Source organism: Oryza sativa, chromosome 1, assembly GCF_034140825.1.
Source record: "Oryza sativa Japonica Group chromosome 1, ASM3414082v1".
In the NCBI taxonomy this organism is placed as follows: domain Eukaryota; kingdom Viridiplantae; phylum Streptophyta; class Magnoliopsida; order Poales; family Poaceae; genus Oryza; species Oryza sativa.
Window position 1 is genome coordinate 4,330,937 of NC_089035.1, and position 18,780 is coordinate 4,349,716.

Below are 18,780 nucleotides of genomic sequence, written 5' to 3' on the forward strand. Positions count from 1 at the left end.
AGGCTTTAGTTGTATAGTGCGAATAATATCGAGCCGATGTAAATTCATATATTCATATATTCCAAAGGAGACCTCATCTCGCATTGAGTAAAGATGCCATATGCTTAAATTTGAGTGTCGAGATGGATCAATGGGTCAAATTAGTAAGCTTTGCTTGAAATAAGTTTATTAGGAGTGCTCATTCCTATCATTCCAGTATTCTTTAATCTTTTCTGTTAAACAACAAAAAGCACATTTTGGCGCATGCTTAGGCACAATTGGCGGTTTGTCTTGATGTTTATCATTGCTAATCGAGATCCATTACTCTGGAATCAAGACATTGATCATGATTGCTACTGGCTAGCACCAATCCTACCAAAAGTGCTGTTGATCATAAAACCAAAGCCTCATTCATTAATATATATGTTTGTTTATATGCGGCGGCAGTTCTTAATTCTCTGGCTAATCTTTCTCTTGCCAAATGGCATACTATAACCCCTTCGGTTAACCCTACCATTTGGCAGTTTAGCCGGAGCTATTCATGTAGCTGGAGCCATACATGTACTAATTATGCATAAAATGAACATTTTTATTATTACAGAATGTAACTTTTTTGTGAAATTATTCTGTTCAGAAACTCTGTAAATCTGTCAAGATTTGCTTACTGATTTTGTGATATTGCTTGATTTGGATCAATTCAATTCCATCATCTTCAGGGGAGTTTGATGAGATGAATCAGATTCAGGCCATGTGTGAATATGTGAAGGGCACCAGCAGGCAGCAGCTGCACAAGATAGAGTAACAGTATTAATTAGCCATAGTTGTTCAGAACACCGAATTTGACTATTGATATCAGCATGTTGCATGCAGATCTCCAGGCAAGTTGCTGCGTACATTGCATCACTCTCTTTGAAATTGATTCTGTCTCTGCATGCATATCCAATAAATGAAAGAATCAGATGGTCAAACAAAGCGAACCAGGTCCATGGATCTGCACAAAAGCCTTTCAAACTTCTTTGACCTGAAATTTCAAGAATCCTATAAACTCATGGATTCACAAGAGAAGAACCCAAAAAAAAACAAGAAGGAGAGGAAAGTTCATGGTTGTTCAGACTTCTTAGTCAGAAGAATTCCTTTTATCAAACAGGACAGGCTAAACTGCTAAACTGGTGGCACCAACCTTTCAGTGTAGTATTTTTCTGTTCAGTTCTCGTTTCTAAAAAAATTTGAAAAGAATCTGCAACTCCCAACAATATCCATTAATATCCAACCAGAAAAGCTCTGATATTGATGACATCAAGACGTTAATTTGAGATTGCGACTTTGCAGTAGTGTACAAATCAGCACGGCACACCATATCTGCTGCAAGCCAAAGAACTTCGCTGGAGGGGAGAAATTGGACAGCCAGCCTAGAAGCTAGAACAATCAAGTTTTAGTTGACAGAATGAAATGATAAATTATATTAATCCACCAATATTCACAATGCAATGTTTTTTTTAAGAAACAAAGTATAAAAGCAGGTGCTCACAGTACACGCACACTCACCTCTACAAACACGCACATGCACATTCTATCCCTTTGAACACCTCCGAAAAACTGAAGCAGCATATCTTGAGATCATGGGCATCTCGACAGGTACATCGCCTACCACTAAAAGAATAATTAGCTGTAAATGTGAGCACCTTTGTCAAGTCTACTCGTGGAGGAGTTGTGCACATCATTCAAGCTCTGAAAATTTGTATCACAACCGCCGTTGTTCTGGTCAAGAAAGTAATAACATATGTTATGTTACTGTACACTAAATTCCGTTACTGTCAATTGTCATGGGTGTCTGGAGTAGTAACAGAAATGATGCGGGATTTACATCATCCTTGAAGTATGAAGTACTCCTACGTTTTAAAAAGAAACCTCACATTCTCATCTGAGTTGGCCTTTTTGGGACAGAGGGAGTAAAGATTTGTACGTCACTGGCGAAACTAACATCAGGATGAAGCCGCAGTATCGAATCCAGCACTGAATTAGATGAGAACCCCCAACCCAAAAAAAAGGAGGAAAGGGAGAATGCAACTCTGCGCTGGTAGATTTCTCTCGCGGCGATCCCTCCCGACTCATGCCGTCGGGAAGCAGGGCAGGAGGATTTCGCTCTTCCAACGGCGGCTCGGTTGACACCCATGTATAGATCAAAATAAACCACGAAACCCATATGTTTTAATCTATAATTGAATTTATTGGTTAACCACTTACACTCTTAACCATCAGTACCTAAGTAAGGAACCCAAGTGAAACAAGTCCAGCAGATCGCTACTATTGGTGGCAACCCAATTATATTACGCGTGTTAGTTGCAATTACCAGAGGTTTACATGATTATTGTTAGTCATACGAATATGCGATACAGAAAATTGCAAACACAGTAACAATCAATATTATCATTGATTATTTTAGATGAATATGGCTATTGTTAGTAGCAATTAGCAGAGGTTTACATGACAAAGGTGGTGCTTTTCGCTAAATATTTAAGGAAAAATACTACACAAGAGGCTTCAGATCAGCAAGCCCCCTCAAAAAAAAAAAGATCTCCTAATGAACTGGGAAACACATACGACGTTTCACCCTAGTTCCTGATCTTTACAAGATGTGCAATTTCAGTTCTTCCATATAAAAGCTACGCTTCAGAAAACAGAGAATTTCTGGAATGCATCCAAGCTGTTTGCAAGTAAATCGCTCACACTTAAACTGTCGGTGCCACTCAAAAGTCTTGAACAAGATGCTCCGACTTCTGGCTCCCCAGTCGATTCAGACTGAAAACAAGATGCTCCCAGTCTTGGCTCCCCAGTAGATTCAGACTGAAACCAAGTAGATGACGATACATAAGAATCAGATCAGCTCTTTAAGAATCAAATAGAACATATCAATGTTTATTAGAGGCTCTGGTGAGTACCACTGGGATGTCTGGCTTCACATTATTGTCATCATTGGCCAAGAGTGATGCCTGAGGGTTCGGTTCCTCTCTTCTATCTTCAGTAGAACATTGCTGCAGAGACAAGCCGATAAGCAAATGCATAGTGTCCTTGGCAAGAAAAAAGGTATTAGAAGAGCAAGTGAATGGTGGCTAATAGAGGTACCTTCTCACCGTCTGTACCAGATTCCAGAATTGTGCCTAGGACAGACAAGGTACTAGCACCACAACTGCTAGGAGTTGTACCAGGTGTCCTGCGTGAAATTCGATTCTGGGAAGGAAATGCATGGCACGTTTCTTCTGCATCCCAAAGGGATGGAGTTGACACCTTCGGCTGGCTACTTGCTTGTTGCCGAGCAATCAGGGAAGCAATAGCAGCATCAAATGAATCAGCGGTAAGAGGTATCTGTTGGAGACTTGAGTTGTTTTGTGGAAGTAACTGCTTGCTGTCTTGAGAAGGCGCAGCTTCAGCTAATAGTGCTCCAAAACTTATATTAGATATGCAGTCAATCCATGAAAGTGGTGTCTCTTTGCTTTGATTATCCTGTTTCTGAAAACATGTAATCAGTGTTAGGTCAAGTCAAAATATAATTGATGATATTGAAAGAAAACTATAACGTTTGAACTTACCATAGTCTTTACTGTGTTGGCCTCAGTGGACGGTGCAGCAAAGTTACTCGGGAATTCACTCAAAGCAGTCATCTGTTTCTGTTCCCTGACAACAGGATCTAAAGGCTCGTTGTCGATTATATTGCCTGCAGAGTGCACTAATCCTAAAGATACTCCACTGTTTTGTTCCCCAAAATTGGGTGGAAACCAACCATATCTAAGAAAAAAGATGTGATATTCAGCCATAAGTTTTGTGCTCAATATATGCATGGATGCAAACAAAAGTAAAGTAAACCAGGTCTGGAGAAGAAAGCGAACCTTAAGCGAAATGTCGAAGGGCTGCCAACAGCAACATGCACATCAGCTGCTGTGCAAGAATCACTACGAGTCCATCTCTCACTGCCATTTATGTTATCAAGCCTAGTACCGTCAGGGAAGAGCATGAGTTCACCTCTTGCACACTGAGAATTGCCCCATTTTGTGTTGAGATGCTGCAGAACTGAGGATATTTTCTTTCGAGGAGCCACAGTCAATTCCAGGTAAGGATTGTGGTTTTTCTGTTAATTATACAGAGCAAGCCACACATTATGGAATCTGAACGAGGTCGTATACAATAATCACACATAGAAATCTTGCAAAAGCTGAAGTAATCACCTGCTGCAGGGACTTCTGAAACTCCTCATCTATTGGGAACAGTTGAAGTGCGATCTTTCCAGAATGGCAGGGTGGTCGAGCAGACACATTCTTAGAATCATGGAACAGTGCTTCCATAAAGCTACCATCCTTTGGTGCACTTTGTTTTTCAGTATACAATTGAGGTGATGAGGCACCAGCTCTTCTGTATTTTGTGCTAGCATTGCCTGAAAAGTAAAGCACATGTTGAGTTTGAGACCAGTTTTACTCGTAGATGTACTTTACACAATGGCATATGTACTTTACTCCATAAATAACTTTTATTTCTCTTAATGGAAAAAATGCGCTCCTTGCGTATTCCCGAAAAAAACAATGGCATATGGATGGGCACCTAACGACATCATGGAACTGTCTTGATTCAATTGTAGCAACAGACATTTATTTTCTACTTCAAATTTTAATTTTGTTTGATAAGTGCAGCAGGTACACCATACAGTAAAGGAAATTGGGAACAAGATTCCAACACATTACCTGATGATTTGTTGATATATTTTCCAGGTTTCAGGCTTTGCATCGTACTGCCACCAAGTTTTGCCGCCGTTCCTGTATCAGTTGGTTTACAGCGCTGCTGAAGAGGTTTCATGGTTTTCTGATATTCAGCAGCAAAACTATCTGGTGTGCAATTTTGTAATCCTACTCCTGCAAAATTGTAAAACCAACATTAGTTTGCCCCACACCTCCATAGTTCCATTAATTGTCTGCAAAGAGCACGGTTATAGCATCACCTCAGGAGGACAGGACCTTTTTAGCAGTCTGCCCAAAATCACAAGACAGACAACTTTTTTGGTAATGGAAGAGCTAAATCTTTTTTTTTTAACCAAGGGGAAGAGTTAACACCTAGCTGCTACGGCTCTGAGATTATTCCTTAGTTTGCAGCGATAGTGCTAATCAGACAACTAGTACATAAAAATAAAAATCAAACAACAGAAATAAATCCTTTTATCCAATTATAAAAAAGTCAGATACATATCATATCATTCAAGCATTAGTATAATGGACCAGCACCAAAGTTCCTACACACAATGGGAAAGCCCACTGATCTATCTCTTATGATGAAAACGAGCTATGGATTTTAATGAAAGAATTATATCTATGAATTCTAGCATAAATTCTAGCAAACATTAGAAAGATTAAGTTCTGAAGTTTCTAGGGCATAATTGTTCTGATCCCTAATTGTGAATTATAACTATAACAAAATCACTCTTATGCACAGGAATTCAATGGGATGCACCGAATGTGCTAAAGGCAGACTTCCAGCGGAAGCATTCATTCGTTCACGTTCCTTTCAGAAACTGGCATTCGAGTTTTGAGTTTCTCGAGTCGCTCCCCTAAACCTAATCCCCGAATTCTCCCGCAGCCCAACATTTCATTCAACCACGAAATCACGCCGCGCGTACCCACCAGTCACCTCGCTGTAGCAAGAATTCATCCATAAGAGGCGTACCTGATCTCACAACCCTAGATCTCCTGGACCCCGGAGAACCCGAGGCGGCGAAACCCTAGCCCACCCACCGCCGGCAAGACCCCCGACCTCCGCAACCGCGGAGAGAGAGAGAGAGCGAGCGAGGAGTCGGAGGCGAGCACGAACCCTCAAGGCCGCGAATCCCCACACCCGCCCGTCGCCGGAGTTCACCGGAAGGCTTCGCGGCGCCCGCGGCGGAGGCCGGCGAGCAGCGAATCGTCGGAGGCGGAAGAGACGGATTTTTATTTTTTATTTTTTTTTGGGAAATTTTTGAACTCTGGTTTGTTCACTTGCCGCCTCCCCTCCGAAATGGTACGCCCGTATTTATACCCGTACAGTATGACAGACGTGTTGGGCTACGACTCTAAATGGGCCACCATTTGGTGGCCCATGTAGTTTGGGCCTCCATTCCTAGGCCCAAACAGTTTGGGCCGGCCCACCTGCACCCGGTCCACGGGGGCCTCGTGCGCCGCTGCCACTGCCACCACCATAAGACGACGCCGCCATCGCCGCGTCACGCCACGCCACGCCACGCGCACGCCGCGGCAGCGCCAGCGCACGGCTCGTCCTCGTCTCCGTGCGTCGCCGACGTGGGGGGTAACGGGGGTTTGGAAGCTTCCTCGCTAGGGCGGGATGGCGGCGGCGGCGAAGAAGCGGAGGCCGGAGGAGGAGGAGGCGGCGGGGGCGGAGGAGGAGATGCACCTGGCGTTCAGGGGCGCCGCCAACGCGCTGTCGCAGGTGTACGGGCAGGCCGTGGCCGCGCAGGAGAAGTCGTTCCGCGCCGGCGAGCGCCGCGCCATGGTACGTCCTTGGCCTCCGCCTGCCCGTTCCCCTCCCCACCGATCGGTGGCCGAGTCGCCTGAAGAACTGCGTTCTTGGGGCCTTGAGTCTTGGGGTCCGGTTTAGTTTTGGGATTTTACGCGGAGATGCGAAGGGGGATGGGATCCTGCTTCGAGTTCTTTCGAGTTGCTGGTGCGTTGGGGATAGGGGAATTTATGTTCTGGACGAATTTTTAGCTGAGAATTATGGGTGTGGTTTGGTATGGTGGGATTGGAGAGTTTCTCGGTGAAATGCTGCGGCTGATCTTGAAATTAGCTTCTGCAGTTGTAAATTGTTGGAAATCCATCAGTCTGAGTTCTTGGATGTGCTTCCATATTGTGAACTTATGATTTTATTATCAAATTGATTCAATCCTGTTTCTGAATTTTGGCAGGAGAATGTCTATCGATGGATTTGCAGCAAGCATCAAGAAGGTTTGGAGGTGTCTGTTGCCGATCTAGTTGCTTTCCTGCAGGTCAGTTTGTCTTTATCTTTTTCTTTAGTTTAATCCCTGTTTGACATTTATGCTAGCCAATGCCTTGTGTCATATGCAAAGATTGAGAGTCAGGGTGACTTACTAGTGTTCAATTTATAGAATGATTTTTGCATGTGGATCATGTCACACATTGCTGGCTAACCAATAGGATCAAATGTGACTCTACTACAACTGTGAATTGTCTGATGAGTATAATCTTTATGAATGTGTAATAATGATTCAGTTTCGAGCACATCTACAATTTGTATAGCCAGGGTCTGGAGATTATACTATGAAACAATTGTACTAGTTAAGTATTACGTCAGATGTATGTACATAAGAGCCATGAAAATGTTTAGTGAAGCACTGAAGGTGCTGAAATCAAAACCACATTGCCTTTTGAGAATTCATTCAGTACAATAGGCAGGCCATAGCGTTCCCTTTTCTTTCCTTTTTCCTTTTTTTCCCCTAGCTCTGTTGTTATTCCAGTATGTGTATGCGGCTCAAATCCTTGCCTGATGCTTCTCTTCTACGCACAGACTGAGATTGAGCACAGAGCAGGGGAGGTGCCGGGGTCATTGCAGCATACAAGTGCACAGCCAGCATGTCAATTTCCTTCTGCAAATATTCAAAGCAATTCGTTCTCTTTTGGGAATGTAACGGATGCACTTAACTCCCATACAGCGCAAACTGGCCAAACACAAACTGCCGGCGTGTTAAATGCTCCGCCCAACCCATTGCGGCAAAATTTACACTCAAATCATCATCCGATTCATTGTTCAGCGTATGGCACTATCAACTCCCTACCAGATGGAATTGGAGCTCAAAGCAACCATCCTCCCCAACATCAGAATTTCATGCACTGCAACTCGTATGAACCCTCCATGGATGAGTCATGATGCTTGTTGAGGATGTGAGCCATATGAAAACCCGCAGCTTGTTTGCTTAGTTCCCCCGGAGCCTTCAAGATCTGATATCACCTTAATTGCTGGAGAAGTCCCATCGATTGCCGATAGATATGCTCCTCTCCATCTGGGTATCGCAATGCAAAGCTTGTAAGATGTCGATATCATCTTCACTTTTTTCTGACATCTTGTACATTACAACCAAGAAAGTCCCCTTCAGGTCCCGCGTGTTGATTGAAAGATTGAAGCTGCAACCTTTGCTTCAGCGTAATTGTGCTTGCAATATTAGTTCTTTTCTGTTGCTTGCAAAAACCATGCTCTGGTTAACAAGGATCAGGAGGACGAGGATGGTGCATTAGTTGTTGATGAATTTACTGCTGTGTTCCATGTATATCTGTTAAAGCTGTATTGGTTCAGAGAGCCTGAGAGCATTGTTTCACCCTTTTTTTTTTTTGCACTCTCTTTTGGTGTGTGAATGATTTCTAGTTAAAAGGTGTTGTAACCTTACAGATATTCAGACCATACATTGGTTAGAAGAAAGTCTTGTATAATAGATAATGTAAACAGAGAAGTCTGTGTCCTTTGATAATTGATACTTTTCTGCTAGAGTAAGTTTTCCATCAAATCAAATTCTCAAAAAACCGAGCGCTTGGTGGAAATGGAACACGTATGATCTCACGCTTGTCAATTATTACTCGGGTCTGTCTGCTGTGTTATTGCATAATTTAACGAATTTACCGAATCAAATGCATCGTTTATATTCATTGTTTCTAATTTGCAGCGCTACCCTATAAGCGGAATTTTCTCTTCTTCACATTGTATTTTTTTGAGGACGAGGGGTTATACGTAAGAAACATAACACCCTATAAGTGGAATTTTCTCTTCTTCGCATTGTATTTTTTTGAGGACGAGGGGTTATACGTAAAAAACATAACAGGGTGTCAGACGGTCCGAGGACCTATGCGATATTCCGTCGAAACGCGTGGAGCTTTTTGCAAAAGTGCAAAACACTCGTAATCAAAAAAAAAAAAAAAAGGAGAAAGTCGGAACCATATTTTCGTGACGAACTATAAACAAATGAGAGTTACAGATGATCCACCGCTGAACGTTCACGAACTACGAGCAAAACGGAAATTGCTGAATATTCATTTGCAAGTTCAGCAGGAAACTGGAAATAGATACAACAGCAGAAAAGGATATACCTCTGCTTCCCCGGTTACCATATGGAAAGATTTTTACGTTACAGACATACAAGTTACAGCACAAGCAGTTTTCATATGCTTGAACATCTAATGTCAGCGGTAGCACATTAACCAAAAGTAAAGTAAAAATCACATCTTGGGAGCAAGCCCCGTATCATGCTTGGGAACATCAGCTAATATCAGTCTTAAATCACATCTCAGGAAACTGGCCGGCAAGTCATCCTTTCCTACTCGCTGATCCTACAGCAGCTGCTTGCAGTGACAGTCATGGTGTGGCCTTGTCAGCAAGTGAGTGGGCAGCCGAGCTCCTTCGCCGCCGCGGTGAGGAAGGCGAGCGTCAGCCCGGTGGCGCGGCGGCTGTGGGCTTCCCACTCTATGCATCTCTCCACATCGGCTTGCCAGTTGATGATGCTTGCTGCCAAGCACTGGTAGGTTGGGCTCTGGATGCCATTCCGGTGTTCCCCTTGGATGAGCTTACTGGAGTTTATTTGTCCGCTGTTCAAGATGTCGCGAAGGACGGACATGCTGAGTGCACGGACATGCGCGCTGGGGTGCGAAAGACAGCGGATGGTGGTTGATAGACGGCACTGCATATCAAGATTCAGTCAGGATGATGGATCATGGATGATGATGAGTAAGTTTGGCATGAACGTGAGTGAGATCAGAGAAGAGGACATGCCTTCAGCAGATTGGAGAGGCCATCAGCGACGGATACACCTGAATCTCCCCATTCGACGATGAGATGGACTGCTCTGGCGGTTACTTCCAATAGCTGCTCGTAATTGATCCCGAGATGAACCGGTCAGTAAGCGAGATGAACCATACAAAGTAGAACTGATTATTCTTCACTGGGATTTGCACCTAAGGACCTCATGAATGAAGGTGTTACCTCTAATTGTGGTAAAGTACAAGCTTCACCATCAACAAGCATTCCATCAGTTGCTCGAAGAAGAAGATCTGAAGCACTAGCAAGGATCACCAATGCTTCTGGGCTATCGTGGTTCCTCATAAGCTCTGCTATCAGCTTAACTATTCGCTGGTTGACTCTCCACATCTTCTGACCTTGCTCATCATCTCGAGCAATCCAGGGCTGCAAGTCCTTCTCGGCCTGTGAAAGATACAAGAGTCGGGGAAGATGACTGAGGAAATGGGTATATTTTATATCGGTAATGATGCTGATGCTTTGAAACCAAGAAATGAGAACAAAAGAAGCTACAGTATGGAACTTTTTTTTTCAAAGGTACATACAATATGAAGCTTTTAAATATGATAACAAGTATGTAAATATAACAATAACAATATCTTGACCTGCAGAACGATAGCAGCTGAAGCCTTGGTCGGTGAGGCTGAAACAATGTCACAAAGCGCATCCACAACCTACCCATGAAAAACAAAGATTATCATTGTGTATAAGAATGCTGACAACCAAGGACGGTCTTCATAGCATTATTCTGGTATCTTATAAGCAGGAATGACCATACCTTTCTCCAACCCTGATGAGCTGATGTACTTTCTGCAGACATCTGCATTTCGGGAGATGCAATGAGCTTCTGCCAGAGCAATGAGACAACAGAGAAGCATAGCTCCTGCTTCTCTGACAGTACAGATCTTAGGAGAGTTTGAGAACCTCTGTAACCCCCATTTCGGTCCATGGTGAGGAAGTTTGCCAAATCAGAAGCTTCCACCTGTAAACTTGCAATGGCTTTCCCAGAAGTACTTGCGACATCACCATTTAGTATAACATCTTCTGCACATTTCAAGAGTGGTCTTGCAAAACCATTTTTCCTGTGTGATCTTGAAGCATCCTTTTTTTCCAATGCACCACCATCTGATGAGTTAATGTTCTTTTCCTCAATGGGAGGTTCATCCTTTTTTACTGGTGTAAGGGTCAGGTGAGCTTCTAGAGGCTCAGCTTTGTTCACAATGGAGGTCACTGTTTTACCATGCAAGTCAATCAAATGGTAAAGGGATGATGCCCTGGTAGAAATCTCAGCATCCCACTTGCATTGCTTCAGCGCAGACAGTGCATTTAAGCATGGCCTGGATCGACGAAATAACTCAGAAACATGAGCAGCAACCATAGCTGCTGCAACAATCTCATTTGAACTATAACTCCATGAAGTACCAACAGATGATGGCTTCAAGGAGAACAGAGCTTCCAAGATGCCAAGTATTCTACGAGTATGAAGAATCGCTGAGCTAATGCTATTGTGTAGCTCGTTACTGATACCAGTGGTTTTTCCAGGTATGACTATCTTTATGGAGTCCTTCAGATTTGAATGGTTCCCATTCTTGGAAATAAAAGGGAACAGCTGGAGCTCACAAGATAAGGCACAAACGGCTGCTAGAACGTATGAGTCGAATGTAGCAACTGGTCCTTGTCTCTTCTTACATCTGTTTCTTCCATTGGTTAATCTCGAATCATTTGTGACCTCCTCAGAGGAATGATTATCACTACCAGTTGGCCTTTTACTTCCCCCAGGCAAAGCTTGATGACTGACGCAAACAGTTAATACTACAAATAGTAATCTGGACGCAAGGTCCATTGAAGCACAGGACTCCACAAAGAGTGAATGTATCATTGTTCGGAGTTCAGCAACAGCAAGGTTCTTAGATTGACTTCTTGGTTTCCTGGATTGTTCAGAGGTTTCTGATGGAAAAGTTCTTCTCAGTATAGCTTCAACTGTTGCCACAAAAATTCTCATAAGGCATGCTTCAGATGGACTCCCACGAGGTAAATACTCAAATACTTTCAACAATGGCAAGTATAGGCTCCATGACAAAGTAGGTGGCTGAAGTGGAGCAGCTACAACAATTTCAGGCAAATCAACTGCTGATGAACTCAGAGGTAGCAAACCATACGCAGCCTCCCAGATGGTACATATTCTCCACTCAACATCGGGACCATGAGCACATAGCATGGAAGCAATGCCTTGCGCAGTGGCATCAATAGTGGCTTCAGATGCAGGAACTTCCAGCTTTGTGCAGTTGAAGGAGCACATATGAAAATATAAGTCAATATGAAGCTAAAACATGTAGGGTGCATATATTTTACGACATAATCAAATTCCAACTTTGGTAGGTAGCAATATCTATATTAACTTGTTTGATGATACCTTTAAAACAGTTTTAACATAATATCCTAGCAGTCATAAAATATACAAGAATACATCATAGCTCCAAAAGAACTGATATAAACTTATCATAGCATGTTGACGACAAGCATACAGAGACTCCTAAAAGGTTACAAAAAAATGACCAAAAGATTTAATTTTCTATTCAAAACAATAGAGGCTAGACAAATCTAGCTTTGCAATATTGTAGCTAAACTACTTTAGTCATGATGATGTAATCTGGCAGCTAACAGTACTTAATGAAAAAAAAATTCAGAACAGAGTCTGGATAATGTAGCCGTTTAGTGACAAGCCTATTAGCATATATTTCGAGAAAACTGATAAAAAGGAAATTGAATACATCAAATACAGAATAGGTAGCAAGTAGGTGCAGGAAACACTGCATACCTGCCTTTTCTATTCAAAACAATAGAGGCTAGACAAATCTAGCTTTGCAATATTGTAGCTAAACTACTTTAGTCATGATGATGTAATCTGGCAGCTAACAGTACTTAATGAAAAAAAAATTCAGAACAGAGTCTGGATAATGTAGCCGTTTAGTGACAAGCCTATTAGCATATATTTCGAGAAAACTGATAAAAAGGAAATTGAATACATCAAATACAGAATAGGTAGCAAGTAGGTGCAGGAAACACTGCATACCTGCCTTTTGTACGATGATACATAGCCACCTAGTGGCTCATGATGGAGTTCAACTCCTTCGGCATGTCTCAGTGGAGGAAAAAGTAATGTCGGTTGGGAGAGTATTCGGAAAAGTAAAGCAGCAGACGTATCAGCAGCGATACCAGCTCTCATTGACATTGCAGTTCCAATAGCACGCAGGAAATGAAGATGCATCCAGTTCTTTGGAAGCTAAAACATAAAACAAAGCTATGACAATCAATAAAATATTCAAAACACATAATGTGCTGTTATGATAATATTGCATGATGTGTCATCTTGATTGATAGCACTGAAACAACAGCCAGAGAGATGTATGATATACCCGCATGCCAGAATCGTAATCTTCCGCTGCTCTAAGGAGTTCAACAAGCTGTACTGCTGCATCAAGTGCATCTGGGGCCCATGATGGTGGTGCCTCGAGAAGACCAAAAAGCAACCTTTGGGTAGCACTTGGAGTAGCAATTGCATAGTATCTGACGAAAAATAGCATGTTAGCAATCATTTGGAAAGTACACATGGTACAACAGTGGACAGGATCATAAGAGCTTACCTATGAAACAAGCGAGCATATGGTTCAAGAGGAGGGAGCCCCGCAACCAAATGTTCGTCCAATGGTGTGGTCGGTGGAGGTAATAGAAGTGCAGGAACAGCTGCCGCAGTCAAATTTGCTGTCTCATAACGAGCTACTTCCTCATCACAGACACTTAGTATAACTCCAGCTCCATTGGCAACAGCCCATCTGGGCGTGGATGGCATAAGTTGTGGGTGCTTCCCAGATCCTCGGCTGTAAGCTGAATGACCCAAGCACATGTTAGTAACTTGTGTTTATAATAAGCATTAGCATCCGAGTTGCAAGAAAAAGATAAAGGTCCCACTCCAATGCAGAAAAACATGCATAGTATGAGCTCATAAAGCCCATATGCACTATGTTTTTTAAGAAGCAAAAAAACTGAATGCAAGTTTCAAAGTAATTTACAAACTTCCATTAAAAAGTAATTTGCAAACATATCACACCTTTTTTAATAATATGTACTCTAGAATCTAGAAAAAATGTGCTCCCAGTAAAATAAACAATCAGGCTAACTTTAATTTGTAGGTTATGTCTTGTCGCCACAGGACATGTTCTACTTGTTTACTTTGATTTACAATATACATCATTTGCTTTGTCACCAAATGCTAGTAGTAAACAAATATAAAATGCTCACTTTCACAGCATATTGCCATTCACTCCTATTATAATCCATACTCACTCCTGTCAAAAATAAACTTTTGGTCTGATCAATCTCTCTATGGACATTAAGATCAACCATGCAAAAATGATGAGTATATTTGTCCCTGAATGTACATTCTTCACATTATAATTTTTCCATGCTTTATTAATATATTACAAAAGAAACTGCTATTCAAAGTTTTGTTTTGAAGAATGTGTTTATGCCTAAAGTATCACTTTTTTTTTATTTGAGGGAGTAAGTTATTGATACTCCAGTTTCCCTTTGGGGATCTTAAGAAGGGAACTGATCTACCAAAGAATGCAAAATATGCAATTGTAGACATTGTCACATGGTATCTCAACAGAATAAAAAGACATGGGAGTAATTAATGTTACAATAATTATAAAAAATTCACGATAGAAAATTCCATTGCTGATTTTACCAACCAGTTGTTGGAGGCTTCAATTCTCCACCAGCTGCGTATTTTCCCATGACTCCACCACACCTGATGCATTTGAAGACAAAACAGGGAATGGTAAGCGTCCATTAGCAATAGAAGAGTACTCAAGCAAATTTTTCATCATCAGCAGCAAATATATAGTATGTTCCAACATGCTTGACAAAAGCAAGTTTACACAATGCATGCAGTTCCATTAGCATACTTTTAAAAGTTGTCTATTTTTCTTGCCATACTTGCATTGGGGAATTATGAACATGCATGAAGTTTGAACTTGTTATGAGTTCCACCCCTTGCTCCTGCGTTCTGCTCACATACTTCTATTATTTTCCGTGTTTTAACTTTAAATTATATGCGCTCTTCCTTCTTGTCAATATCACCATAAAATTGAGGTTGTATTTCTCAAGAAAGGAGGATTTCAGATTTTCAGTCCACAGAACAATAATATGTTATCATTTATTATGACTCACCATCTAAAATAGTCACTTCTAATACCCAGAGGTGCAGCAAGCAATATGTCTGTGATCCAAGGAGATAGTGGCCTCAATGGCTTCCGGTCAGGTTCATTTCTTGGAGAACCGTTAGCCCTTTTCTCCATAGACTCACATGATGAGGCCTGATCAGATGTGCTGCTACATTCCGCTTCACTATGTTGGTGATCAACTTTGAAGATTGGCCTGTTGTAGTGAGTTAGAACTCTAAGAATTTCTCCACAGGCCAAGGCCCACTGCTCCGAGTACTCTTTCTGCATAAAAGTTGCATCTTTATGAGCAAGAGTAGTTTGATAAGCTATAAGCAGCACAGTTTAGATATAATATTGAAATGCACAGCAGAGGCAAAATCTTATCAAACACAGAGAAATGAACCAATAAATTGGAACTAACCATTAGAGTAGGGGCCTTACCTCAGAAGTATGGCTAAATAAAGAGATGAAGGACATGAACGGGAAACCATTTCTATCATAACTGAGTGTCCCATCTATGATGCGTGACAGAATCGGATGCACAACTGCATGGCCATGCTCAGGATGATGAAGAACAAAAGTTGCTGGAAATATGAGAAAAATATGTCAAACTCTTTCTTCAATTGTTTGTGGAACATGTATTGATCACTGGATCAAATTACCTAATACTTCATCTACAAGGCGCTTTTCTTTTGATGGATAGCAACTTTGAATTAGCTGCAAGCATGCAAGAAAAAGAATGCAAAAGTTAACACACTGGAGAAAGATTTTATCACAGAAGATACTAAACATGCTTAGAGATACAGTACCTGAGCTATATCTTCAGGGAATTGCTCACTGTCAGCTGTAAACTGGCCAAAGTACTCAACATAGGCCAGAATTTGTGCCTTCAGAGAGGAGACGCAACCAAGTTTCCCATTGAGGCAAGTATGTTCAACATATAGAATTTCTAACAAGAATCAAATAGGAATAATGTTACCTGTTTTTGTTGTGAATCCTGTGGTGGGGGCCAGAACAGTGATGAGAACTGGAGCCCATCAATCCACTTCTCATTTGAAGCTGACATACTTGGTAGCTCAAGAGCCTGCCCAAGAAACTGAGAGAATTCTCAAAGAGAAAGAAAGAAACTACACAAACTGCTCCAGTTAGCAATAAAAGCACCTGTAATCAACACCACGTTGAAGCCGCCAGTTAGTTCATCCATTTATGCCACCAAAGTCCAAATCTTCTTATAAGCTACTTGCCTTGGTATCAAGAAACTTCGAGCAAGAAAGTTATAAGAGTGCTATCCACTTCATTCAATCAACCCCCATAACGGGGGTCTGCATCTCACAACGTGACACGTTATCATATCAACCAATGCCAACCATATGAGCTTCAGAGTCTCTACACTGTAATATATCGCACAACAAAAACCAAAAAAGGAGGAAAATACATGAATTTTAATTAATGCAAAAAAAAATTTACTCCCTCCGTTTCATATTATAAGCCGTTTGACTTTTTTCTTACTGAAATTTCTTCCAAGTTTGACTAAGTTTATAGAAAAATATAGAAGTATTTTCAACACAAAAAAAACATATTATCAAAATATATTCAATGTTAGATTTGATGAAACCAATTTAATATTTTAGATATTGCTAAATTTTACTATAAACTTTGTCAAACTTAACAAAGTCTGACTAGGAAAAAAGTCAAACGACTTAAAATATGAAACGGAGGGAGTAGAAAAAAACTGACAAATGAAAAGAGAGGGAGGTAATGCAACGAAAATTGCATAATCTTACAAGCGCATTATTTTATTGTCAAGTACAACTAAATTCATAATCAAACGAAAAAATATATCTAGGAAAAAGGTGGAAGCTTTCTCGTTTTTAATTATCGAAATGAAAAGGTACATGTTGCAATCATTTATAAGGTAAAGTTTACCATAACATTTAGTTATGGTGCAAGCTCACATGTCGATAAATATGTTAAGGAAGGCATCATAGAAATAGGCAAATTTATGGTAATGCTAATGGATGTGGTGTACAGAACCATTCACTTGGTTCCTCGTAGGCTCCTATGGCTTATCACACAAAATCAATAGATGTGTTTTTCGTGACATTTATACTTCATTTGTTATTCCACGTCACTCATCGGTCTGTTTTTGTTGGTCGATTATAAATGTATTGTCTAAGACAGAATTTAATGATGTTGTTCTATCTTGTTATTCTTTCTTTTTTTGGCAAGCAAAGATTCTATTTCGGGTACTATGACACCGAACCAGAAAGTATATTACCTAAAGCATAGAAATGGAAAATATATAGGAACAAAACAGGTTCTTCTTTTGGTGTTTAATTACAGGTGTCTCTGCTCATCGGTTGGTGTCTGTATTCACTTCCACTGTTAACGAAATGAGGAAGGGATCCCTTGTTACTGTTTCAGGGGAAAAAATATTAAAGCAGAGCTAGCTTACTGCGAATTAATTTTCAGTAATTATCCCCGCACAAATTACATCCACAGCCGTATGCACCACATCTAAACGCCTCCACGAAGCAGCAAAATCCAGCTAGAATCAACGCTACTCGCCTAAAAAAACCACAAAAACCTCCTGAAATTCGCAGTAATAAGCATCCATCTCGCGTTGATCTATCCGATGCCACGAATTATTACAATACTAATCAGCTCAACCTCGCCGTCAAATTTCAAAACTAATTTCCCTTTCACGTCTTCAAAATCCCAACCGCATCTACCACCAAAACTCTCTCCCCCCAAACAAAAATCCCCTCAACATAACACCACAAATCCACCCGAACCACCTCGCCCCCCATACACGACAACCTTAGAAAGGCCATCATCAAAACCAGCCTAAAAATAGTTTTAAAGAAAAAACCACCAAGCACAGCACAGAAAAACTAAAACCGCACGGGAAAAATAAAAAAGCATTACCTCGATCAGCCTTTCAACCAATCCGGACCTCACGCGGCGTAGACGGCGGCGGCGGCGAGGGGATAGACGCGCGCGGCGGCGACACGGGCGGTGGAGGAGGCGCAGGGGAAGGAGGAGGAGAGAGAGAGGGAGAGAAACGGCTCGGAGGAAGGAGAGGCGAGAAAAAGATTTTTTCCGGGGATGGTGGTGGTGGTGGTGGTAGTGGCCGCGCTATTTCCCACCCGCGCGCGCGCGTGGGGTGGGGGCCCACGCGGCGGTTCCGGGTCGCCGACACGTGGGGGCGGGTGATGTGGGGCCCACGTGTCGGTGATAGGCGGGTGGGGTAGCTGCGGGGTGAGATACTTATTCGTGAGTGCGGCGGGGGGGTGGGAAGGCTTTGCTTGGCTTGGCGGATCGCCTCCTGGCGATTGCTGACATGGCCTTGATATTTTCGGGGGTGCATGGCATGTATGTATGTATGTATGTATGCTTGGTGATCGTCATGCATGACCCCCCATGGCCATGGCCAATGACATGGATTTTGTGGTTCTAGTCCTTGTGTTGTGAGATTATTGCGAAATGGTCCCTATGATTTTTGAGGTACTATCATGGTAAGCGGTTAAAGTGGAGGTATATATCCATTTTCTTTTGCAAGTGAATGATTACTTTTTTTAGAGAGTTGACTAAGGCTCCCATCGGTTGTCATTTTACCCAAAATGACTTATTTGGCTTATTAGAAAATTAAAATTAATTTATAAGTAAAACTTTTGTAGATTTGTTCGTAGCGACTTAAAAGCCAACATTAACAAAAATTACGTTAAAAGCATTTCAAAATCAACTTCAA

The 18,780-nt window shown here is 41.7% G+C and overlaps 3 protein-coding genes across 9 annotated transcripts; 1 reads left to right on the forward strand and 2 right to left on the reverse strand.

Annotated features, from left to right (window-relative positions):
• Positions 1-2,391: 2,391 nt before the first annotated feature.
• On the reverse strand, positions 2,392-5,995 carry LOC4325363 (TSL-kinase interacting protein 1). The gene is made up of 8 exons (XM_015770797.3): positions 5,683-5,995; positions 4,710-4,877; positions 4,200-4,405; positions 3,864-4,102; positions 3,567-3,762; positions 3,103-3,486; positions 2,919-3,011; positions 2,392-2,823 (listed from the first exon to the last, which is right to left on the reverse strand). Exons 2-8 carry the CDS (start codon positions 4,819-4,821, stop codon positions 2,650-2,652), a joined length of 1,404 nt encoding a protein of 467 aa, XP_015626283.1. The 5' UTR covers positions 4,822-4,877; positions 5,683-5,995; the 3' UTR covers positions 2,392-2,649.
• Positions 5,996-6,235: 240 nt separating this feature from the next.
• Positions 6,236-8,521, forward strand: LOC9272136 (uncharacterized). Its single transcript, NM_001409425.1, has 3 exons — positions 6,236-6,501; positions 6,914-6,994; positions 7,534-8,521. Exons 1-3 carry the CDS (start codon positions 6,334-6,336, stop codon positions 7,891-7,893), a joined length of 609 nt encoding a protein of 202 aa, NP_001396354.1. The 5' UTR covers positions 6,236-6,333; the 3' UTR covers positions 7,894-8,521.
• Positions 8,522-9,019: 498 nt separating this feature from the next.
• On the reverse strand, positions 9,020-18,145 carry LOC4325329 (protein GIGANTEA-like). Of its 7 annotated transcripts, none has more exons than NM_001409426.1 (16): positions 17,958-18,144; positions 16,191-16,420; positions 16,009-16,113; positions 15,839-15,916; positions 15,692-15,746; positions 15,471-15,613; positions 15,037-15,311; positions 14,556-14,614; positions 13,449-13,689; positions 13,221-13,371; positions 12,878-13,087; positions 10,583-12,079; positions 10,410-10,478; positions 9,991-10,209; positions 9,781-9,873; positions 9,020-9,688 (listed from the first exon to the last, which is right to left on the reverse strand). In NM_001409426.1, exons 3-16 carry the CDS (start codon positions 16,093-16,095, stop codon positions 9,383-9,385), a joined length of 3,483 nt encoding a protein of 1,160 aa, NP_001396355.1. In that variant the 5' UTR covers positions 16,096-16,113; positions 16,191-16,420; positions 17,958-18,144; the 3' UTR covers positions 9,020-9,382. The 7 variants fall into 7 exon arrangements, with proteins under 7 accessions (NP_001396355.1, NP_001396356.1, XP_066167885.1 ...); NM_001409427.1 differs by having other exon boundaries at positions 16,191-16,288; positions 17,958-18,072; XM_066311788.1 differs by having other exon boundaries at positions 9,075-9,688; positions 16,009-16,125; positions 16,191-16,288; positions 17,958-18,145.
• Positions 18,146-18,780: the final 635 nt, after the last annotated feature.